The sequence below is a fragment of the Halichondria panicea genome, chromosome 9, assembly GCF_963675165.1.
Source record: "Halichondria panicea chromosome 9, odHalPani1.1, whole genome shotgun sequence".
Lineage (NCBI taxonomy): Eukaryota > Metazoa > Porifera > Demospongiae > Suberitida > Halichondriidae > Halichondria > Halichondria panicea.
In genome coordinates, this window is record NC_087385.1 from 3,657,579 (window position 1) to 3,677,482 (window position 19,904).

Here is a 19,904-nt window from a genome sequence, read left to right on the forward strand (position 1 = left end):
AAATCTGAGTAAATTCATCGACATTAGACAGACAAACAGCTACTTCAAATGTTCTGGTATGTCATTACTGGTGAATGATTCTCATTAAAAAATGTAATCAGCTTACTAAGGTCATGGTACAAAAGATACACAACAATGACTCACCTGCTCGAGTGAGTGTCTTGTAGACAGGACACATGTAGATCCCACACTCTGGCTGCTTCCTGTCTGCAGTCGGGACGAGCCACATAACAGGCATGTCAGTGTAGAGCTCCTTAGGTCGAGACTCAGCTAATTCGAATGAGCCCATGTCCCATCTTGCACCCTCGACAAACAATCCTCGGATGTAACAACCATCTTCTGGTCGAGACGTGTAGGATGTGTAGGGATCCTTCATCACCTGTATGTGTGTGGCAGGGAAAGAGTGGCGTTCAAGGACCACTTAGGAAAAACAATAACCACTTCACCTCCTCCCCCCCCCCACATTGCACTTGAAAGGCCCATTATAACATTAAGCATTGTTTACCCACATTGATATTGAAAAAGCAAACTAACTTTGAAGTCAAAGCTGATGATGTCAATGGAGATGACTGCTTTTCTAGCAAAATTTTGCAGAGTTCCAGTCAGGAAAGCTTGTGGAAAGAAAAATCCGGAAATCCAAAAGACAGGGGGAATTCCATCATCAATCCAGCCCTGGATGAATTTCATTCTTTCCTCCAGATCCAGCACCCAGGTAGCCAGTGGTTTGAGAGAGGGATAAGCCTGTCGTATGTTTGAGTGTAAGCAATAACAGATATTAAAACAGCACCAGAAAATTATGGGGGTGGAACAAGTTCAAATCATTAACAGCCTGCTACCTTTCCCACTCCTGGACAAACCCCACACTATACTAGGAATAGTTGTTACAGTATGGTGAGCAGTAGACAATAATTATGTTTATAAAGCTTACGCGTTGCACATAATTATTAAGGAGATAACGTTGATATTTGCCAAGTGATAGCTTTTGAAATTACTAAACTGGTCGTTTTAACAGACACATACCTTGGCAGCCCACATTTCAGGGACCTCATTGTTGTAAATACTGTTGAACATAGTCTCCAGAGCTTCAGACATGACCACTAGGCCCTTCAGAGCCTTCTTCAAGTCTTGCAGTGAGGAGTGGATCACTTTCAAGAGTCGGTTGTAGCGAATGACTTCCTGCACTAACACTGTATTCATGGATTCTGTGTACGTGACTGGGTATTTTTCCATGATGTCAGCTATGGGCAGTGGCTTAGGGACACTCTCCATCACTTTCTTCACAACATCCTCAACAACCTGCAAAGAGAGAGAAGTGGGTAAGCTAATTAGAGTGACTACATTACCCCGCCAAGAGGAATGCCAGGAATTAATTAACTTATGTTTTACTGTAAAACAGAGTTCACCCTTTGCGCCCCTGGGTTTTAACACCACTACTAGCTTGATCGTCTTTATTGGTTGACAACCAGCTTGAGAGAAGTGATCCAGGATTTAATTGCAACCTTTTATCGCATTCTTCAAAAGGACAGTAACCTTCTGTGGCTAAGGGTATAAATTGATGTACTGGTTTGCTGCACTAAGCTTTCCAAGCAGAACAACAAAAGCGCTAGCTGCTATATGCAGCAAAGGTCAAAAACCCAGGATAAGAATGCTCATTAAAAGTGACCCTATTGACCCTGGCATTCCTACTCTGGAATAATGTTACACTAAGTAAACTATCAAGCGAGATCAAAGCCCACAAGCCCTGCTGTCACACAAACGGAACAACCTGTAGGCATATCAAAGCATTCCATGGGGTTATATAATTATATGTACCGTATTACTAGAATGTTTTGCGAGCATCAAACATTTGCGAATTTTGCGAGGGTTGATCAATTCACAACAATAAAATCCGCAAAACCTAAATTATTACTAGTAAATACACACGATCCTTGTCAGAACGCAGATCGCAAAGGGTCAAATTTTCTGCTGATTTGGCTCATTTGCAAAGGTTTTTCATCAGCAAAATATTCTAGTAATACGGTATATCACTGAACTCTGTGGTACACAGAGAGCTGTTCAATTTTCACCCTAGAAGAACTTGTACAAACAGAGACAGGCTATTTAGTATAGCTGTCGCAACCACCACAGCCCTTGTCATGAACGAACTTACTAACACGGTATAATTACATGTATCACCGAGTTCTTGATCTGGTATAATAATTATATTCTACTTTTCCATGAGTAACCTGCACGACAAAGGATATAGTTACTCACATCTTCCCTAGAAGTTCCAGCGCCTGAAGTTGACTTTGGCTGCAGTTTCAGAATTCCTGAGAGTAGCTGAGAGGTCTCATTTAACGCAAAGGTGATATTGGCATTGTCGTGAAGTCCAAATATCTCAGGGTTGCTGTTGATAGGCAGGGAACGAATGTAGTTCATATACGCCTGTGTGGACAGACGGGAGAAATAAAAATCAATTTGTTTGTTCATACATTTTTGTATGAAAGCTATTTAACTACAGTGTGATGAAAAAAGATATACAATACTGAGTCGAGTCTCACTTTATAGTCAGCATCTGGTGGTAGCTGGTGAAAAACACCCGACTCCGAAAATAAGTAGGTCTCACTGAGAGCGTCCTGGCAGTAGTAATCGTTGAGGATATTCATGATGCAACGCCTGTCCCAGTCATCAGTTACACGACCACCATAGTTGATGTGCCCAGCTGTGTACTTCAAAACCTACAACAGATTGAGAAAATTTGTTGACACTCAGTCACTGTGAAGATGAGTGCACATACGTAGAAACTGGATTATTAGCGCATGCGCGCAGAGATCTATACGCTTATATTTGAGAATGCGCCTATAATGCAGTCATTTCGAGCCCCACCCAGCAACCGGATGTCTCTGTGATGAGTGCTGACTCGCAAACTGGCTAGAAAGTGAGCAAGCAAGGAAAGCAGGCAACCCTAACTGGATCTATATCATACTATTATGTTACAGTTCATTTTACAGTTCATTTACATCATTGAAATTCATATTATAAAAACGTTCATAATGACCAGGAACTTGGAATAAAAGGACCTCATCCATGTCTCACATTCTCTCAGTATGATCAGACAAGGTAACAGCATGTCTAGAGAGTCCTTCCAGATGGATATCACCAGCTATATTAGCTATCCTGCACTGTACAAGCTAACTAGCTCATAGATAAACAAAATTAGCTGAATCAATTCTAAAATTTCACTAATAACCATCGCATAATTGGAAAAGCGCTTCAATTCGAGTATAAAAAGCCTGCAGTTGAGCATGCGCTTAAAAGAAAGATACACTTATAATCGAGTAAGCGCTAATAATCCAGTTTCTACGGTAATTATATCAGGTGTCAACATTAAACTACAACACCGTAATTGTGCTTCTAATCTCCACTAAATGATTACAAAAAGTTGTAACTACCTTGAACGGCATCTCTGAGTATTCGTCCAGAAACATGCTGAGCTGGCTGACACAGATCCTAAGGTCCCCATCCGTGAACTCATAGGGGATATTGAATCCCAGAGCTCCAAACTTCTTCCTTTCCAGTGTCACACCGTGGAATACACACAGTGAGAAGAGCAGGAACTTGAAGTCAGATTGCTAGAGGTGGAATAAGAGCTTACATAGTGTGGTGTAGTGTGATCACCATCAATCGCCTATAAAAGAATTTATGTACACAGACAGGAAGTACATGTACGTACATCACTCTAGACTGGTGTGATTTCCGTTATAAAAAAGCTAGGTTTTCCACACGCATGACATGTAACAGCTATTTAATTTCTATTACAAATACCCATAATTAACCTTGGAGTTACTGCTGAGGAATTCATCATTGAACCCAATGAATGACTTAAGGAGATTGGCCTTGATCCCTCGAGGAGGCTCCATGGTCATTTTAGAGCTGTTCTGCAGTACTGACACAGGGAATTTGGGGCTAGGCATGCTAGTCAACCACAGCCGAAAATCACGATGCACCTGTAGCAAAAATGAGAATGTATTTACATATACAGTGTACATGTAGAAAGTTGAAGTTATCTAAAAGTCGGTTAGCAACTGAGAAGATAATGCACATGTAGGTAATAGGTATTTTTTTCATTGGAACTTAAGAGCAATGGACACATTTTCATACATTACATTTGTGCTGAGTATATTTGCACTACCTAGAAGCCATACATTACCTTGTCTCCATCGATTTGCTCGATAAGTCTCTCGAGAGTGGGCATCCAGCTAGGGGAGAGATGGCAGTTTTGGAAGAAAACCCAGCGACCTCGATCCATGGCCTGTCTCATCATAGCTTCTGCCCTGGGACCTTGACCCTGACCCAGGGAGATGGCAGACAATTTCTTCTGGAACTTCATCTATTAAGGTGTGAGATGTTGAGTGAGTTGGGCCCTCATAATGTTGAACTTTGTCACAGTTCAAAATCTCATTATACCAAGTGGATCTTGTATAACCAGCTATTAAAAAGAAGTTCCTGGCATACTTGAAAGCCTAAATGAAGCCATAATTTACCACAGGACTTTTTATGAGAAAAGCTGAGGTTTTCTAGCTGTACCCAATAGGATATGTTGCTTAGAGATAACATGTCGTAATGTTGTAAGCATAATTATTCCAATTTACCCAAAGTATTGCAATAGCATAGCTAAGTCGCTTGAAGAACCAATTAAGGGAAAATAGAGTCTTACTACCTAGGGCACAAATGTCCACTTTGGCAGACAAAACGTTTCTGATAGTTGTTTAACGATTGCTATTTGCTCCAGTCATGGTTTTTCAAATTGACTTTGGCTATAGTGACAATACATTGTTAGTTAGCAGTTTTACAGACCTCCTCCGCAAACTTGTAGAGGTCAGCGGCTGGGTCAGTGCCAGCAGAGAGCACAAAAATGAGTGGTGTTGTAGTGGATGAATCCTTGAACACCAAACCCAGCTCTGCGGTCTGGGGCTCAATGAAACGCTGGCCCAACTTGCTGGCCACAAAATCCTGAGGTGAAGGGTTACATACTGGTGGGCAGTACAAACATAAATGAATACCTACTAAGCATCAGTGCTCATGCGTCGTTAAGACAGACAACAAATACATACAGGACTGTAATTGCTTAGTCAACACAATGAGTGTATTATAAATGCAAGAAAAAGCATGTGACTCAGGGTTCTTCCAGAGCAGGTACCTGCATGGCGTTAGTGAGTTTATCAGCACGCACACCCTTGACCATTAGCAGTTTCTGGAACTCATCCAAATCGGTGGCCCAGTGACCTGGTAAAGGTTCTCTGTGTGGCTCATTGCTATCAAACATCCTCTTGAAACCCTCTATGTTGTCCAGGAACTCTTCAGGCAGTGTGGCCAGGCATGGCAGAGCAGTGAGACCGAGCAGATCCATCCACATGCGATCTGATATCCAGTTTGGAGCAGGATTGGGAAGCTGTTTGGGGATGGTCGTACCTCCAGCTATTAGGTGACGCCATTCATCCTATATACGTGTATTAAAATAATGAGTGATTTACACCAACAGTGTTGGGAAAACATAATACGTACGTAACTGTGGCCTAAAAGCGCATTTGTTGCCTTTTGACCTCTGAGATCAAAAGAAATGCAGTGCCCAAATAATTATATTGCGTTGTGGGAAAGTCAACAAAATATGGTTTCAAGGCAACAGAGTAGTTGTTACATGGCAATTCCTGCCACAAACAGTTTATTGGCCCTTGTGTATATAGTGGTCTCAGGGGGGGGGGGGGGTAGGCTGACCACAATCCATTGCCATGTAATAATAACTATTACCAAGGGTGTATAAAAACTTTTTTAGATATTACTGTACTTTTCCACCGCCCACTTCAGTTTTTGCTCGCAAGCTGTTGCATGCCCTCTCTCTTTTATACACCCTTGCTATTACATGCAAAGAAAACATCAACACAATGGCAGTGTAATAACAATTATTATGTACACTCTACACACGTACCATATTAATTTTATTGTCATTCTGCAAGATCCGTGCACAGAGTAGGAATGAGAAGAGGAGCTTGTGTTTCTCAAACAAGGAACGACACACATTGGAATAGAGACTGAAGGTGAAGTACTCATTGATATTGTGGATACGTTCCTCAAGGTAATCTGAAAAGAGACAAGGAGACAAGGGTTTTATACATTATTATTCCAAAACACTTTCAGTCACATCACATGGAACAAAGGGCAAAAGAATGGTAACAAGCTTGTGCGAACGACCACTGTAATGGACCTAATACTAATTATTGGAAGATACCACTTTAAGGTTTAAAAGGACCTATACGTAATCGTCAGTTACATGCCCTTGGTTACACAAACTTAAGGTAGCGCACCTGACTTCTCAGCGGAGGCTATAGAGCCAAGGAAGATGCGAATATACCATTCAAGGGAGTACTGATACATGGGGTCGATGCTGGACAAATCAGTGGTACAGAAAAAGAGGAGTTGAGTGCGAGTTGCCACTGGGATGTACTTGCTACGGGTCTCATCAATCTCCACCTCAGTTTTTTCAGCATCTGCCACTTTAGCCTGTAATAAAAAGCAGCTTGCATGCACACTGTACATGTACTGCGCATGACATAACTACCGTAAGCAAGACATTTTCAAGGAAGAAAACGCTCACAGTTCTAATATGGCACTCAACGAATGTTAAACAATACTGTATTAGTTGTGTGCTTTTTAAAGTATACGAAGTAAGTAGCTTGCTCACGGATATCTCCTGTGACTTTATCTTAGAGGCCTCAAGTACTTTGATAAGGTCCACATCATCCACAGGGTTACCCTCCGCATTGCTGAGACGATAAAGAATCTGGTCCTCTATCTCTTTAAGCTCCTGCTTCATCTTGGCATTACTCACAATTAGTGCATTCTTGGCCTCTTCCAGATCAGGCCTCTCCTCTGCCACCACTATACCGAGGAGTTGGTCCTCCAGACCACTGTGGCCATGTTATAGTGTGTGAATGAGGTTGAACGTCAACTTACAATAAATAAGCCACAAAACTGACCTTGGAGAGAGGGTAAAGTTTACAAGGGTGACCTTGGTGGAAACCTCTGGGGTGTAGTGAGGGTTGGGAAGCTTGGTGGTGATATAGAATCTGGGGAGAGACTAGTATGGTAGCTAGCCCTAACACAACGATGCAACTCACTTGAAATCATCGTGGTATGGGATGACAGAATCTCCCAGTTTGATGACAGTGCTGCCAGCCTGTTTGAAGGTTTGTTGTAACAATATGGGCTCCAATGCAGGGTCTAGCTCTTCAGCTACATTCTCCAGCAAGCAAGGCTTCCCAAAACGAACGGCATTTTCTAAGCTACGGAGGAAGTCCTTATCAGTGAGTTTGACCACATCCAAACCCTTGTCCTTTTCCTGATGTATGCGTGTAAGTCACGTCACGTACAGTTGCACAAGGAATAACATATATTATCACATACGGACATTATTATCTGACAACTACCCACTCACTCACCATGTTTTTGACCCATTTGTTGGCCTGTCCCTGAGGGTCAATGAAGAGTGGCCATCTTCGTGAGAATTGAACTATGATACCATTCTCCACAGACAGAGTGTCTCTTGGTAGACCAGCTATCTGCCAGTTTCTGATCTTAACTGGGTCTGCCAGGATTGAAAACAGGTTGGCACCCTCTGTGTGAGGCACCTTGGAAATTATTAAGGACGCTTGCCATGATTCGACTAATGCTACACGATATTCTCCCTGTGTGTGAGGGGAAATAAAATGAAAGCTTTGAACTATAAATATTGATATAGTCAACTGGCTATAAGATCATACCCCAATATCGAGAGTGTTGCACATAAAACACTGGAATTGACAGACAAATCATGTGATCAAAATGCAGCACTTTTATTACTGGATAACAGCGACACAATTGCAGAAATCGACATTCTGCTAAGCATGCACTTGTGGTCCAAACATTAATTTTCTCTTTTAGCTGCCAAATAGCACCCAGACTCACAGTGAACGATCCAAGGTAAGCCACCACTCCAGCACACATCATGACATCACCAATAACATTGACCAGGAGTTTGTCAAAGTTGTCTACTGACTCTTTCCAACGGATCTTCTCATCAGCCAGACCTCCAATGAGCTGTGTTATATGAGTATAATAAGATAGTACACTATGTCCAATGTAGCCATTATTTTTTAAGCAGTACACCTCAATACAAGCACAGATAAAGCTTGTACAATTGGTAGTGGTGCATGTAATATCTCAAGGTATATGACTGTCAGGTATGTGCATTAAACTGACCTTCTCAGCTCTTGTTAGTCTGGCAGCACAGAGATCACACTTTTCCTTGAGCTCTTCTTTCTTGGCCACACACTCCTTGTACTTCGCCTGCAGAGCAGCTATCCCCTCCTCCACCTCCCTCAATCGTGTTTTGGCATCATTCAGCAGCTTAAGAGTATTGTCGAGACTTTCCTTGGCCTCTTTTAGGGCAGCCTAAAAATTATGAGGAAACAGTGAATTACATAAGTTTATAGTGTAGCATGTTACATGTAGCTGTGTTGAGGAACTCACAATTAAAAGTACACAATTAAAAGCACTTAAACGCTAGTACAGTGTTTTTATAAGACAGTAATCATTGAACACGTGTACACCTACATTGTAGATGGAATGCAAATGTAACACAATAGCATACACTTAAGCAGTAACTCACCCTCTTTGGAGCCACAGCCCTGGACACAAAGTGGAACTTGTGCATGGCTCTCACCCACTGACAGATGGATGTACATGCTTTAGACACCTTGGAGATATTTTCTGTTGAAAAATCAGGATTGTCAATGTACGGCTGAATCTTTGTGATGACACTGTCTGGAATATTATCACGATCAAATTTGTAAAGACTGTCCAAAAACTTTGCTGGTTCTTGCAGTGCGGCTTTTCCTACTTCCCAATAGTCGTCGATCTTGACTCCTGGCTTTTCTCCAGGCACCTTTTTGGGTTTGATCTCCTTCATGATGCACACAGCATCTATGACCAGCTTGACACCCATAGGGGGCCTCTGCAGAGCTCGCACCTAGAGCATTTTTATGGAGTAATGACATATTAACAACGATTGGTAAAGATCATCAAATGTTGTTGTTTGAATTTGAAAAACACACCTCTACAACATCATTCTTGTTCAGTGACTTTAGACTAGCGAGGGCAGCATCTAACATAGGCAATGCCTCATCCAGGTCCTTCTGAGCATCGTCAGCAATAGCCTGGGTCTTCTCAGCTTTAACAGTCGCTTCCTCCTCCTCTGTCTGGACCACAGCCTTTGTCTCATTGGCCACCACAGAGTCCTTTTGGATCTGCTCCATCATCTGTTCAGTCTCAATCTACATGCAAGGACCAAAATTGTGAAAAGATTGCGGTGAGCTACAGAATGTATCAGTAAACATTATCTGACCGTAATGAACAATTTTAAAGGTGTGATTTAGCAACTGGATTATTTTAGAGAGGAATGATACTGCATATAATTATGATCCCCTAGCATACAGAGGGGGGGGGGCATACCCCCAAGCCCCCCGAACTTGGCAGAGGAAGTATAGCACGCGTGCCTCGATTTAGCAATTAGCCTCTGCAATAACGTTGAGCGTGGGCGGATAATCTAGGCACAATTCCGCCCACGCTCAACGCTATTGCAGAGGCTAATTGCTAAATCGAGGCATGCATGTCAGACCTCCTTGGAAAAATTCGGGTTTCAACATTTCGCCCTCTCTAAGAATTGTCCTGAAATAAATCCGGTGAGCCCAAGGGTTGCATATAATTATAGTCACAATTCCACTCGACAAAAACAAACACCAGATGATTATGACATAGACACATGTATGCACATACCTGAGCCGCCTCCAGTTGTGGCTGCATTTCTTCCAGCTCTTCCTGAAGCTTGCCTACTTCACCAGCTGTTGTTAATAGCTGCGAAGAAACAACGTAATTACTCCCCTTTGTACAAACTATTAATATCTCACCTTATCTAATCCAATCTTAGTTCTGTCTCTCTGCGTGCTCAGCTCCGTTTGTTTCATCTTAGCCATTTTACTAAATATTCCAAGAAGCTCCAGATAAGATGTGGGAGTGACGTAGTTATATCGTGACAGCTCAGCCTTGTACTGGAATGACTTTTTTGCAACCGACTGATGAATGACTACACAGGTATCAACCTAGAGTGGGAGGTACGTACTTCCGTAGTTAAATCACATTTAAGATGTAGAGCAAATATGTGTCATCCGGTTCAATTTTTGCATCTACATAAATTATGGTATTATGAACCTCCACCACTATACCGTACGGGTGAAAAATTGTCGAGATATTTTTAATTTCGCACTATTCGTGGGTGGCTGCAGAACACGAAAATTAGAACCCGTGGAAGGCTTCGTATGCGCATGCGAAATAGGTGCCACACTCTACTCCACAAAATTTACTATCCGCGAAATTTTCTAAATAAGACAAAATTTTACACCCTCAACATTTTCTACCATACTGGTAGAGATAACTAGCTTACCAGCCCTGGTATGGTGTCAGGATTTTCAATCTCAGTGATCTCCTGTATAAAGTTTTGAGCCACTGACTTGAGAGCCTCATCAGGCCACTCAGAGAACCAGTCTATAGTGCAACAGTTCACAAAGCTGGGGAACTGACGGAGACGGGAGCGGAATACCTCTCCAATAGGACTGGGTGTGTGTTATCGTGTGGTGTGTTAGTGTATATATTTGCAGGACAGATTATTTGTGCTACGTAATTTTCTGGTTGTATTCAATGCTGCTCCTAAGATAAAACATGTACATGTACATGTATGGCATGCACATCGCTGCAACTACAGTATACACTTACCTCATGCAAATGACTACATGGATGTTGCTCTTGACCCTCTTCGTGTAAGCTGAGAACAGGTTGGACTTTGTAGGTTGCAGCCCAGCATCTTGTACCAGAGGCTTCATGTCGTTATAGATCCGGTCCATATCCTCTAATGCGTATATGTTAGGCACATCACCAGAGTTGAGGATATTGTTCAAGTCTTCCAACATAGATTCACTCTTAATTTGAGTGTCAGAGAATAGAAACACTACTTGAGTGTTCTCAGCACCAGCTTTCATGAGGCAGTTCCTGATGTCCTCCCTCCATTCAGTTGTGCCATAGTTCTTGGAAAGCTCAATTTGGAACAGATCATACTCTGCCCTGAAAATGAACCACGTACCATGAACATTAAATTGCACATAATTATGTAGATACATGTACTTCTAGATGATTATCTTCCAGGTACAACACAACAACGTAAAACCTAGGAAGCACAAACTTGTGAAGGATCTACACAATTTAGCTTACATGTGAGCGGAGAGTCTTGTCAAGCTCTGTCTGCCACTACCTCCCACACCAAGTAGCAGTGCATTGCCTAAAGGCTGACGAATGATTCTGGAAATACGACACACATGACGTAGAGCATCCAAAAACAGAACTAGCTTCATCTGAGCTGTATTAATCTGGTTGTAGTCATCAAGGTACTCCTCACAGATTTTCTTCATCTACATGTATGTGAGATGTATCAAAGTATTACATGTTTGTCCTTTGTACAAGGCTGTGCACAACCAGAGATTGTGCCTACATGTACGTCCAAAATTACGCCCACCCCCGCTTTTAGTGAAAATTCCTACGCCTACGACCGGATATGATATTTTGGGTTTGATTGGCAGATTCATTATCCTCGAGACAGAACTGCATACTAGTCATTAGATTCAAGGTAGTGACCGCTATTTAACCACAGCAATTTTCTGCCACCTTGCTATTTCGACCAACCTGCACTGTCCCAAGGGTGACCGGATTAACGAGAGTTCACGGTAAGCTAATTTGCTTAAAATACGACCACCAGAAAGAAAGTGATGCCATCAGTCACGATGAGAGTGAATCATGCAGTTTTACCATAGAAGAGAGAGGGATTGAAAACAAAACACCCTCGTGTTACATCTGTGCTTCGAAGGTTTTAATCGAGGCACGTGGGAAGGCTAAACATGAATAAATTGCTTTAGTGTCCGTAAAAAAGGGGGTCTTTAGAAATGTATGCATTGGCTTCTCAGGTTTTCTAGAAGCGAAACACGGATGGTCCAATGTAAATATCATGTGAGCCGCTTTCGTTGCCAATCCCTCTCTCTTCATCTATGGTCTGGCAAGCATGTTAAAAAAATGGTTTCTTTGTGTAAGAGCGGTTAGCTCTGAATAGATATCTGCTTCTCTAATTGCTCCTATTTGCCAGTGTTAGAGACAAGGAACAACCCTAATGAGACTAACTGATGACAATTGACGACTGATGTACACTTTTCTTTATACCTAGCTACATGTACCACTAACCATAATAATTGACTATTGACTCATTGTGTAACTGAAATTTTAAGCGCTGGCATCTCAGTCTAACTAGTGGAAATAATTTCGAGGCAATCATCTGGGTGGGCGTAAATTTGAGACAAATACAAGCCCATTCTACCTATAAGTTGCTGTGTAGCATGAAATTTGGGTGAGCGTAATCTCGGTAGAATAGAAGCTGTAGAATTATTATGATGTACACACACACACACACACACCTTTTCATAGTCCGTAATCTCATCATAGACCTTGACATCAGCATTGGGGGCCATGAAGTCCCCATAAAGGAGGATACCTTCTCCAAGGATATCGTCGGGGCTGGACTTAAACTCATCGGAAAGTCGACCCCGAAGGAGCTGTTGAAACCATTGTCTGTCCTCAGTACTGACCAAACGGTCCTCAAACACCCTACCACATTCATGGCACCACAGCTTGAGTAGGGATGGCAGCTCCTATGGGGAATTATTAGAGAAGCCGGTAGCTATAGTTGGTACAGTTAATAGGTAGGGCTAGGCTGGACTATAATTCCAGTGACTACAACTTTTAACTGACCTTGATTCTTGTAGATGTTACCATAAGCATTCCCTGAAAGACTTTAGAGAGGTCCCTGAGGTTGAAGGTGTAGTGTGACTTGGCAGGGGTGGGTAGTAGCTCAGTGGTAATAGTGGTGTAGACCTTGATGGTGGCTTTCACTAATGTGAGGATGGTTGCCTCGGCATCAGGGAAGCTCGTCAGCCATGAGTTCATTATGGCAGAAAATATCCTATAGGGTATGAAAGCAAAATACCAGTGATTAAGTACCGTATAGCGGGTAATTTTCGTGGGCAAGCTGACCTCCACGAAATTTTAACGTAGGCGTGGCTTACCTGAACGTAGGAATGCAGTGCAGGCAACAAGACTAAACGAAATTTTTACTCACGAAAACCACCGTTTCTCGAGTTGAATGAATTTTTTACCCCACGAAAATTACCGTATATCTTCTAATTTATCGGACAGCAAAAAATACTTATTTTGGAAATTGTCCGGGTATAATTGGAACAGATTTTTATAGAGCATGCAAAGTGTCCGGAATAATTAGAACAAGCAAGCAGCTGCATGCGAGCTAGCTAAGTTTAATAGAACAGTGTGCGACTGAATAGTTGCACTAGCTATCTAAAACTAGCTCTCAAAGCTATCTAACTGTAGCACTCTAAGTCTTACTTGCCGTCTATGAATGAAACTCAACTTTTCAAGGGTATTGTCCGGATATTTAGAACAAATGTAATATTAAAGCACTGGAGTGTCCGTTGTATTAGAACAACGAAAATCGCCCAAAAGAGTGTCCGGGGTAATTAGAAGTGTCCGATAAATTAGAAGATATACGGTACCCGCTATACGTAAATTCTCTGGATTAGTATCAAACTCAGTTTCATATACATAATTATATACATGTAGCCTGCTTGGTTATGTGTACATAAGAACAGGAACGAAAACGTACATCAGTTCATGGAAAATTATCGCACGGATATAGATTTAACCTTTCTTTAGAAGAATCTTCAAGTTCAGTGAAGGATAGGATGTTAAAGTGCCTCTGAAGTCGAGGGGTGATGGGGTTCCTGCCTCCACCAGGAGGTCCCATGGCACACACAAATGAAATATCCACTAATTTACGAAATGATCCGATTGCTTTCCTGTCGTACCACCCACCATGGTCCATCCATTGTCTGACCAGCTCTATGGGAGGCTGGGCCCCGTACACCTCCAAGGCTGGCATGTTAAGATCATCAATGAAAAGGATGAACTTCTTGCCAAGAGGAGGACCAAATATTCCCTTGCGCCTGAAGTGGTCAGACAAAATCAAGAGTAAAGCAAACATGAAAACAGAACAAATAACACGAGTGATGAGATGAAAACACTACTGATACACTGTATACAGTATACATGTACCAACTCCAAATTTATGAACGTCAAATAAAGAACACCTTTTGTCCAACTTTGAGTCTATGATGTCCTGTGTCTGGTTGGCTGATGTCTGGGCAGAGAAGGCAATGAAGTGGGAAAGGTAGGTAGAGGACATGCCTCTAAGGAGCTTGTCGGAGGTGGTCAGAGTCTTGCCAGTACCAGTGGGCCCCACACACAAAACCTGATAACATATATAAAACAGTCTTAAAATTGAACAGAACTGCGAATACAAATCCTAAATATAAACATATACAGACACAATGTACAAAATTGGATGTGAAAAGCCATTATAATACTACGTACATACACGGTTCACCACCTGCTTAGAACTATTGATGAGTAGTTCCAATAAAAAGTGAGCTCTGACAGTGTCTATTGTGGGAACAATGATATCGGAGAATCTCATGGTAGGGTCCACCACAAACTCAGGCTTGTCCTCCATCCACCCAATCCAACGAATCTGAGCCTTATTTTTCTTCTTGTCATCGTCGTCATCGTCTTCTCTCTTGCTGGCTCCCCCGTCATCGAGACGGTAGTTGTACACTATACTACCCTCTGGAAAAGGCATTTTGATCTGTATGGGGGAATGTGATAGCTCAAAATAAATAACACGTACCGTGCTGTAGAGCTAGAATTATAATTATGAGAGCATAATTTTAAGGCTCTAAAAATATTATGCTCGATTAAACACCATAATTTCAATGGGATTGTGAACCATGGAACAGTATAGGAACTACTAGAACAGTGGGAACCTCTATAGGAATGCTAACTCAGCATCTTTCGTGGGGTCTTATATAAAGTATCAACCGGGATTGTACAGACTGAACCTTAATAAAAGCGAGGTGCAATAATTATGTGCAATATATACAACATGGTAGCCGCTCACATAAATCAATTATCTAGCGCTTTTTCACTTGAACGCCGCAGACTGGAACCTCCAGCCTAATTATCATTACGTTGATTTCATAAGTAGAACACAAATCGCTTCAAATTCCCTTGTGTATTTTCCACTACACCCCCCGAAAGGAAACATAATGTTAAGGAATGTTGTGCAATTTCTCTTATAGTGGGTGCATAAGTAATTTTGTGCGACAGAAATATTATCAATGCTCATATGAATGCAGACACATGTTGCTAAACTGGTTGTGATGGGGTAACGATAATCACCTTGTCCACGACAATACACTAGCTATACTTTGTAATTATCTGTGACTAAACAGATGAAAGCACATGCACAACAAGTTATCAGAGACGTTGGGTGTTGTAACATAATATTGCAATAATATTGTTGAGTAATTTGAGCATTTGATCAAATTGGACACTCAAGAGAGTATGTCACCATTTATGGCAATGGGATAACTGTAAACAATATTCACCTTGCGTATGTGTGGGCAATAACCTTGACAACATTGGCTTGAATTCAGATAATGAATAATGTTAACAGACACACCCACTAAAAAGCAGCAGAGAAGTGTACATATAGCTGTTCAAATGGCTGTAAGACAAAAGTTTTACTCAGGAGGGCCTGTACAAGACAAAGAGCAAAAGTATGCCTTCAAAAGTATTAAGCTACTGAAGGAACAGGCCCTCGGTACTGGAGTCGTGTTTAAAGCCAAATGTGATCAGCTTATTTGTGCCGCCAAGCTCGTCTATCCTGTTCAAGCATCTGATAACAACGTTGAGCAGCATATCTATCAATTTGAGTCTGAATGTCAATTTTTAAGCCGCATTGGCCATCCTAACATTGTGCAGTACCTAGGGATCTACCGTGATCCTGAAACAAACACCCCAGTTCTTCTGATGGAGCTCATGGATGAGAATCTGACACACTTCCTCGAGTCATCACTAGGAGACATTCCCTACCACATCCAAGTCAACCTCTCTTATGATATAGCTCAAGCACTTGCCTTTCTTCACTCTAATGGGATCATTCATTGTGACCTCTCTAGCAACAATGTCCTACTGATTGCAGGAACTCGAGCGAAGGTCACTGATTTTGGGATGTCAAAATTCACTACTGTACGTACTTGCCCGAGAAAACGAGTGTTCATGCCACCAGAAGTCCTAAATGAACCACCGGTGTACACAGAGAAACTTGACTCTTTCTCTTTTGGCGTGCTCTTAATTCAGATTGCGACACGACAGTTCCCTGATCCTGCTAATCGAATCACGAAGATCAGTCAAGAAGCTCTTGCCCTCGAGGTGGAAAGACGACAAACGCATATCCACCTGATTGAGTCCACCCACCCTCTACTCTCTATTACATTGGATTGTCTAAAAGACAAAGATGTGGATCGACCCACCACCAAACAGCTCTGTGAAACAGTAGATGTCATCAAAAGCACATTAAGAGATTCTAGACCCATAGTCAGCCCACAGCAAGATACAGAGATCATGCAAATGAAAGAAGAACAGCTACAACTAGTTGATCACGAATTGCAAGCCCTTCAAGAGGAACTAAAATTAGTAAAACAAGAATTGAGTAGACTACATATACAACTAGAGTTCGATGAGGAGATGGGCACAGTATCTCAGAAAGGGAATGGTTCAGAGCACAATGAACGACCAAATGATTTGCACCACACAAAAACACACAGTGAATTAGGCCAGCCACAAACTGAGCTTTCTGTTAGTCTCAAATGGGAGACACTACCTGATGCGCCTTACACAATAACAAAAGGATCATCTACCACGATTGGGACTACAATATACATGTGTGGTCTTAGCTGTACCTACGTGCTCAGCTCTAGCGCTAATCAATGGCGTAAACTACCCGCTCATCCAAATATTGAATATACAGTCATTAACATCGAAGGTATGCTAACTACTATCGGGGGACGGGTACACGGATGGAGCACAGCAGAGAAAAAGTCTAACCAGCTATACTGTTTCATTAACGGAAAATGGGGGAAACAGTTTCCACCTATGACAACTAGACGCTATGCACCTGCAGCCGTGTACTCAAATTTTACTCTAGTAGTTGCAGGAGGAACAGATAATAGAAATTCGAACGCCGTAGAAGTGCTGAGTACTCCGAGGAAGCAGTGGTCCACTGTCAGTTCACTCCCATTCTCAATGAAGCAACCATCAATAGCAATTTGCGGCGAGCACATTTACTTGCACGACAACTATAGCCCAAAGTCGGTCCTCAAGTGCTCACTATTCACACTAGTTCAGTCTCGATCAAGCTCAGATGTCTGGGAAAAGATTGCCTCTCTACCTGTAAGTCGATCCACACTAGCTACCATTAATGGTCTCCTACTATCAGTGGGTGGGGAGACTTCATCGAATAGTCGCACAAAGGACATATATCTCTACAATCCGGGCAGTAACTCATGGACAGTAGTCAGTCAGATGTCCACTGCTCGCTCTCAATGCCTCACCGCCCTCCTTCCTGACAACAAACTTATGGTGGTGGGAGGCGACCCCTCTAGGATTGAAATAGAATTAGCCAGCATTTTTTGACAATACTACATATTATTTATTTATGTTAGTCATGAGCATAACTCGATATTTTTAACTTTTTGTATCAATACAATTGGGAACATACATGTGTGTCCCCATGATCAAAGGTAACAACCAAGACAAACACTAACATGAAAGCCTATATAAACTGTGTAAAAGTTGTACTCGCATCACAACTGTTAAGCAATTAAAGCTGGAATACACAGACAGACAGATAGGCAGACAGGCAAGCAGACAGGAAGGAAGGCACGTACACGAACACCCACCCACACACGTGATCAGCTCTACCATATAGTCGGCTGTTTCTTATTATACGAATAAAGGGGCCGAGAGAGTAAGTTTCAACAAAGATACGGCCATTTGCTTTCAAACTGCTTTCTCCCTGACTGCATGTGTATATATTGGTACTCACATTGTGCTCTTCGATTTTTTCCCTGAGGAACACGTCAAACTTCATCCTGGAGGCAGCATCGACTGTGGCCCCGATGCCCCAGACAACAGAGAACAAGAACCAGGGCTCCACCAGTTTGGCTATTGCATTCAATTTGTCAGTGGGAATATTCTCGCCCTACATGTGCATACAGAATAATGCTACACATGGGACACAACATGGTGATGGTGGAATACATGCTAATAGTTTAACTAAGAACCAATCGCGATGACAGTATCCTAACTACTTTCTTACAATGAAATTTGTAACAATGCAGATTGAGCACTTACATCACGTGGTATGAAAGGCACAAAGAAGCTCTCTAAAAGTTTCAGGAGTGAAAAGGTCAGACTGCCATTACTGGTCGGCACAAACTCCTTCAGGTTTCTCCTCAAAAATTTAATACTTGGCTCCATGAAATTGTGAAACAAAATTTCGAACTGTTCTTTGTAAGGGGCCAACGCTGAGGGTAGTTGCTTGAGCCAGCAGCGTACAAATGGAGTAAGACCTAGTATGGAGGGCTCCAGGTAGACCATGCCACATCGACTGACAGTGGCAGGCGAGGCAACTGCAAGATCCTGCACCTCAAACATCATTGTCATTGCCTGTACGCAGGGAGGCAAGTACATAACTATGGAAAGTCACATGCTTGTTTTATACATGATTGTACATGCAGTACACTATTAGCCTCGTTCCCAGGCTCTCCTTTTTTCTGTTCTTTGTCACAATCGTTCAATAAGATAAAATACAATACTAATTGGAGGAAAAAAGAAAGAATAGAGGTAAAGTTAGAAAAAAGAGAGCCTGGTATGCGAAGTCGCGTGATGGTAGAAGGGTGGTAGAAGGGTGAAATTGAGCGTGGGTAGGTAGACGTTGAGACATTGGACTGCCCACCTCGATCTCTATACTTTGTGCAGGACTGGTGGACATGCATGGCCATAGACTTGGAATTGGCAAGCAGTTTAATGTGTTATACAAGCTAGCTAACTATACCTACTAGTACTAGATTGTCTAGATCTAGCTAGATTCTACTATTCAGTTTTGTTGTGCCATGCTGAGCTAGATTTGCTAAACTAATAGCTTAGTCATCATTATCTAGCAGGTAGCTACTAAGCTACCTGCTATCAGAGCTGGGCATGCTGGTTCTCCACTGAGCTTGATCTCTCAGTCTGCTCCTGGCCTTTATATACTTTAATACTTCGGTAGATTTTCTAGTGTCTTAATTAATGCGTGGGAGAATACTCTATGTCACAATTGTGGGCTACATTATCGCCCACGTTCATAAAAATGTATGTGGATCACGGACTTCACATACCAGGCTTTACATTTTCTTTCACGTCCATCATGTCCTTCTTTAGTGTCTCCCATCATCTCTAGCTCATTTATATTAAGAGCCAGACAAGAACAAGAAAAAGTAAAGCCTGGGGACGAGGCTAGTACACTATAGGTATCTATTCACTGATAACACTGACCTCAGTGAGTTTGATGATCTCTCCACTGCTCAGACAGAGTTTTTTGTTATCGTCAAGGACGGTGTTCATGTTTTCGATCCAGATGGCATCTACTGGACCATCGAATACAAACCACTTCTTGTCAGAATTGTCTGCTGCCACACCAGCCCGAATAAGGCAAGCAAGGATTCCATCCGTCCTGGTTGGTTAGCAGATGATTCAGGTACATACAATACATATACAATGTATGCACA

At 42.1% G+C, this 19,904-nt stretch overlaps 2 protein-coding genes across 2 annotated transcripts in view; one reads left to right on the forward strand and one right to left on the reverse strand.

Moving 5' to 3' along the window:
- LOC135341827 (dynein axonemal heavy chain 1-like) overlaps window positions 1–19,904 on the reverse strand; it is a 42,821-nt gene that overhangs the window by 327 nt on the left and 22,590 nt on the right. The window contains exons 34-66 of the mRNA XM_064538489.1: window positions 19,672–19,849; window positions 18,490–18,804; window positions 18,182–18,337; window positions 14,624–14,878; window positions 14,325–14,485; window positions 13,881–14,180; window positions 12,916–13,126; window positions 12,582–12,815; window positions 11,335–11,531; window positions 10,843–11,187; window positions 10,514–10,682; window positions 9,981–10,172; window positions 9,850–9,927; window positions 9,129–9,347; window positions 8,684–9,043; window positions 8,275–8,466; window positions 7,981–8,112; window positions 7,476–7,721; window positions 7,155–7,375; window positions 7,014–7,103; window positions 6,719–6,944; window positions 6,342–6,537; window positions 5,966–6,117; window positions 5,180–5,479; window positions 4,837–4,992; window positions 4,190–4,369; window positions 3,816–3,986; window positions 3,432–3,611; window positions 2,541–2,717; window positions 2,254–2,424; window positions 1,021–1,296; window positions 535–741; window positions 145–379 (exon numbers count right to left, since the gene is read on the reverse strand). Of these exons, the coding sequence (XP_064394559.1) occupies window positions 145–379; window positions 535–741; window positions 1,021–1,296; window positions 2,254–2,424; window positions 2,541–2,717; window positions 3,432–3,611; window positions 3,816–3,986; window positions 4,190–4,369; window positions 4,837–4,992; window positions 5,180–5,479; window positions 5,966–6,117; window positions 6,342–6,537; window positions 6,719–6,944; window positions 7,014–7,103; window positions 7,155–7,375; window positions 7,476–7,721; window positions 7,981–8,112; window positions 8,275–8,466; window positions 8,684–9,043; window positions 9,129–9,347; window positions 9,850–9,927; window positions 9,981–10,172; window positions 10,514–10,682; window positions 10,843–11,187; window positions 11,335–11,531; window positions 12,582–12,815; window positions 12,916–13,126; window positions 13,881–14,180; window positions 14,325–14,485; window positions 14,624–14,878; window positions 18,182–18,337; window positions 18,490–18,804; window positions 19,672–19,849 (6,878 nt within the window). The remainder of the gene's footprint in view (window positions 1–144; window positions 380–534; window positions 742–1,020; window positions 1,297–2,253; window positions 2,425–2,540; window positions 2,718–3,431; window positions 3,612–3,815; window positions 3,987–4,189; window positions 4,370–4,836; window positions 4,993–5,179; window positions 5,480–5,965; window positions 6,118–6,341; window positions 6,538–6,718; window positions 6,945–7,013; window positions 7,104–7,154; window positions 7,376–7,475; window positions 7,722–7,980; window positions 8,113–8,274; window positions 8,467–8,683; window positions 9,044–9,128; window positions 9,348–9,849; window positions 9,928–9,980; window positions 10,173–10,513; window positions 10,683–10,842; window positions 11,188–11,334; window positions 11,532–12,581; window positions 12,816–12,915; window positions 13,127–13,880; window positions 14,181–14,324; window positions 14,486–14,623; window positions 14,879–18,181; window positions 18,338–18,489; window positions 18,805–19,671; window positions 19,850–19,904) is intronic.
- Window positions 15,729–17,974, forward strand: LOC135341836 (uncharacterized). The gene has a single exon (XM_064538507.1). It carries the CDS (start codon window positions 15,739–15,741, stop codon window positions 17,767–17,769), a length of 2,031 nt encoding a protein of 676 aa, XP_064394577.1. The 5' UTR covers window positions 15,729–15,738; the 3' UTR covers window positions 17,770–17,974.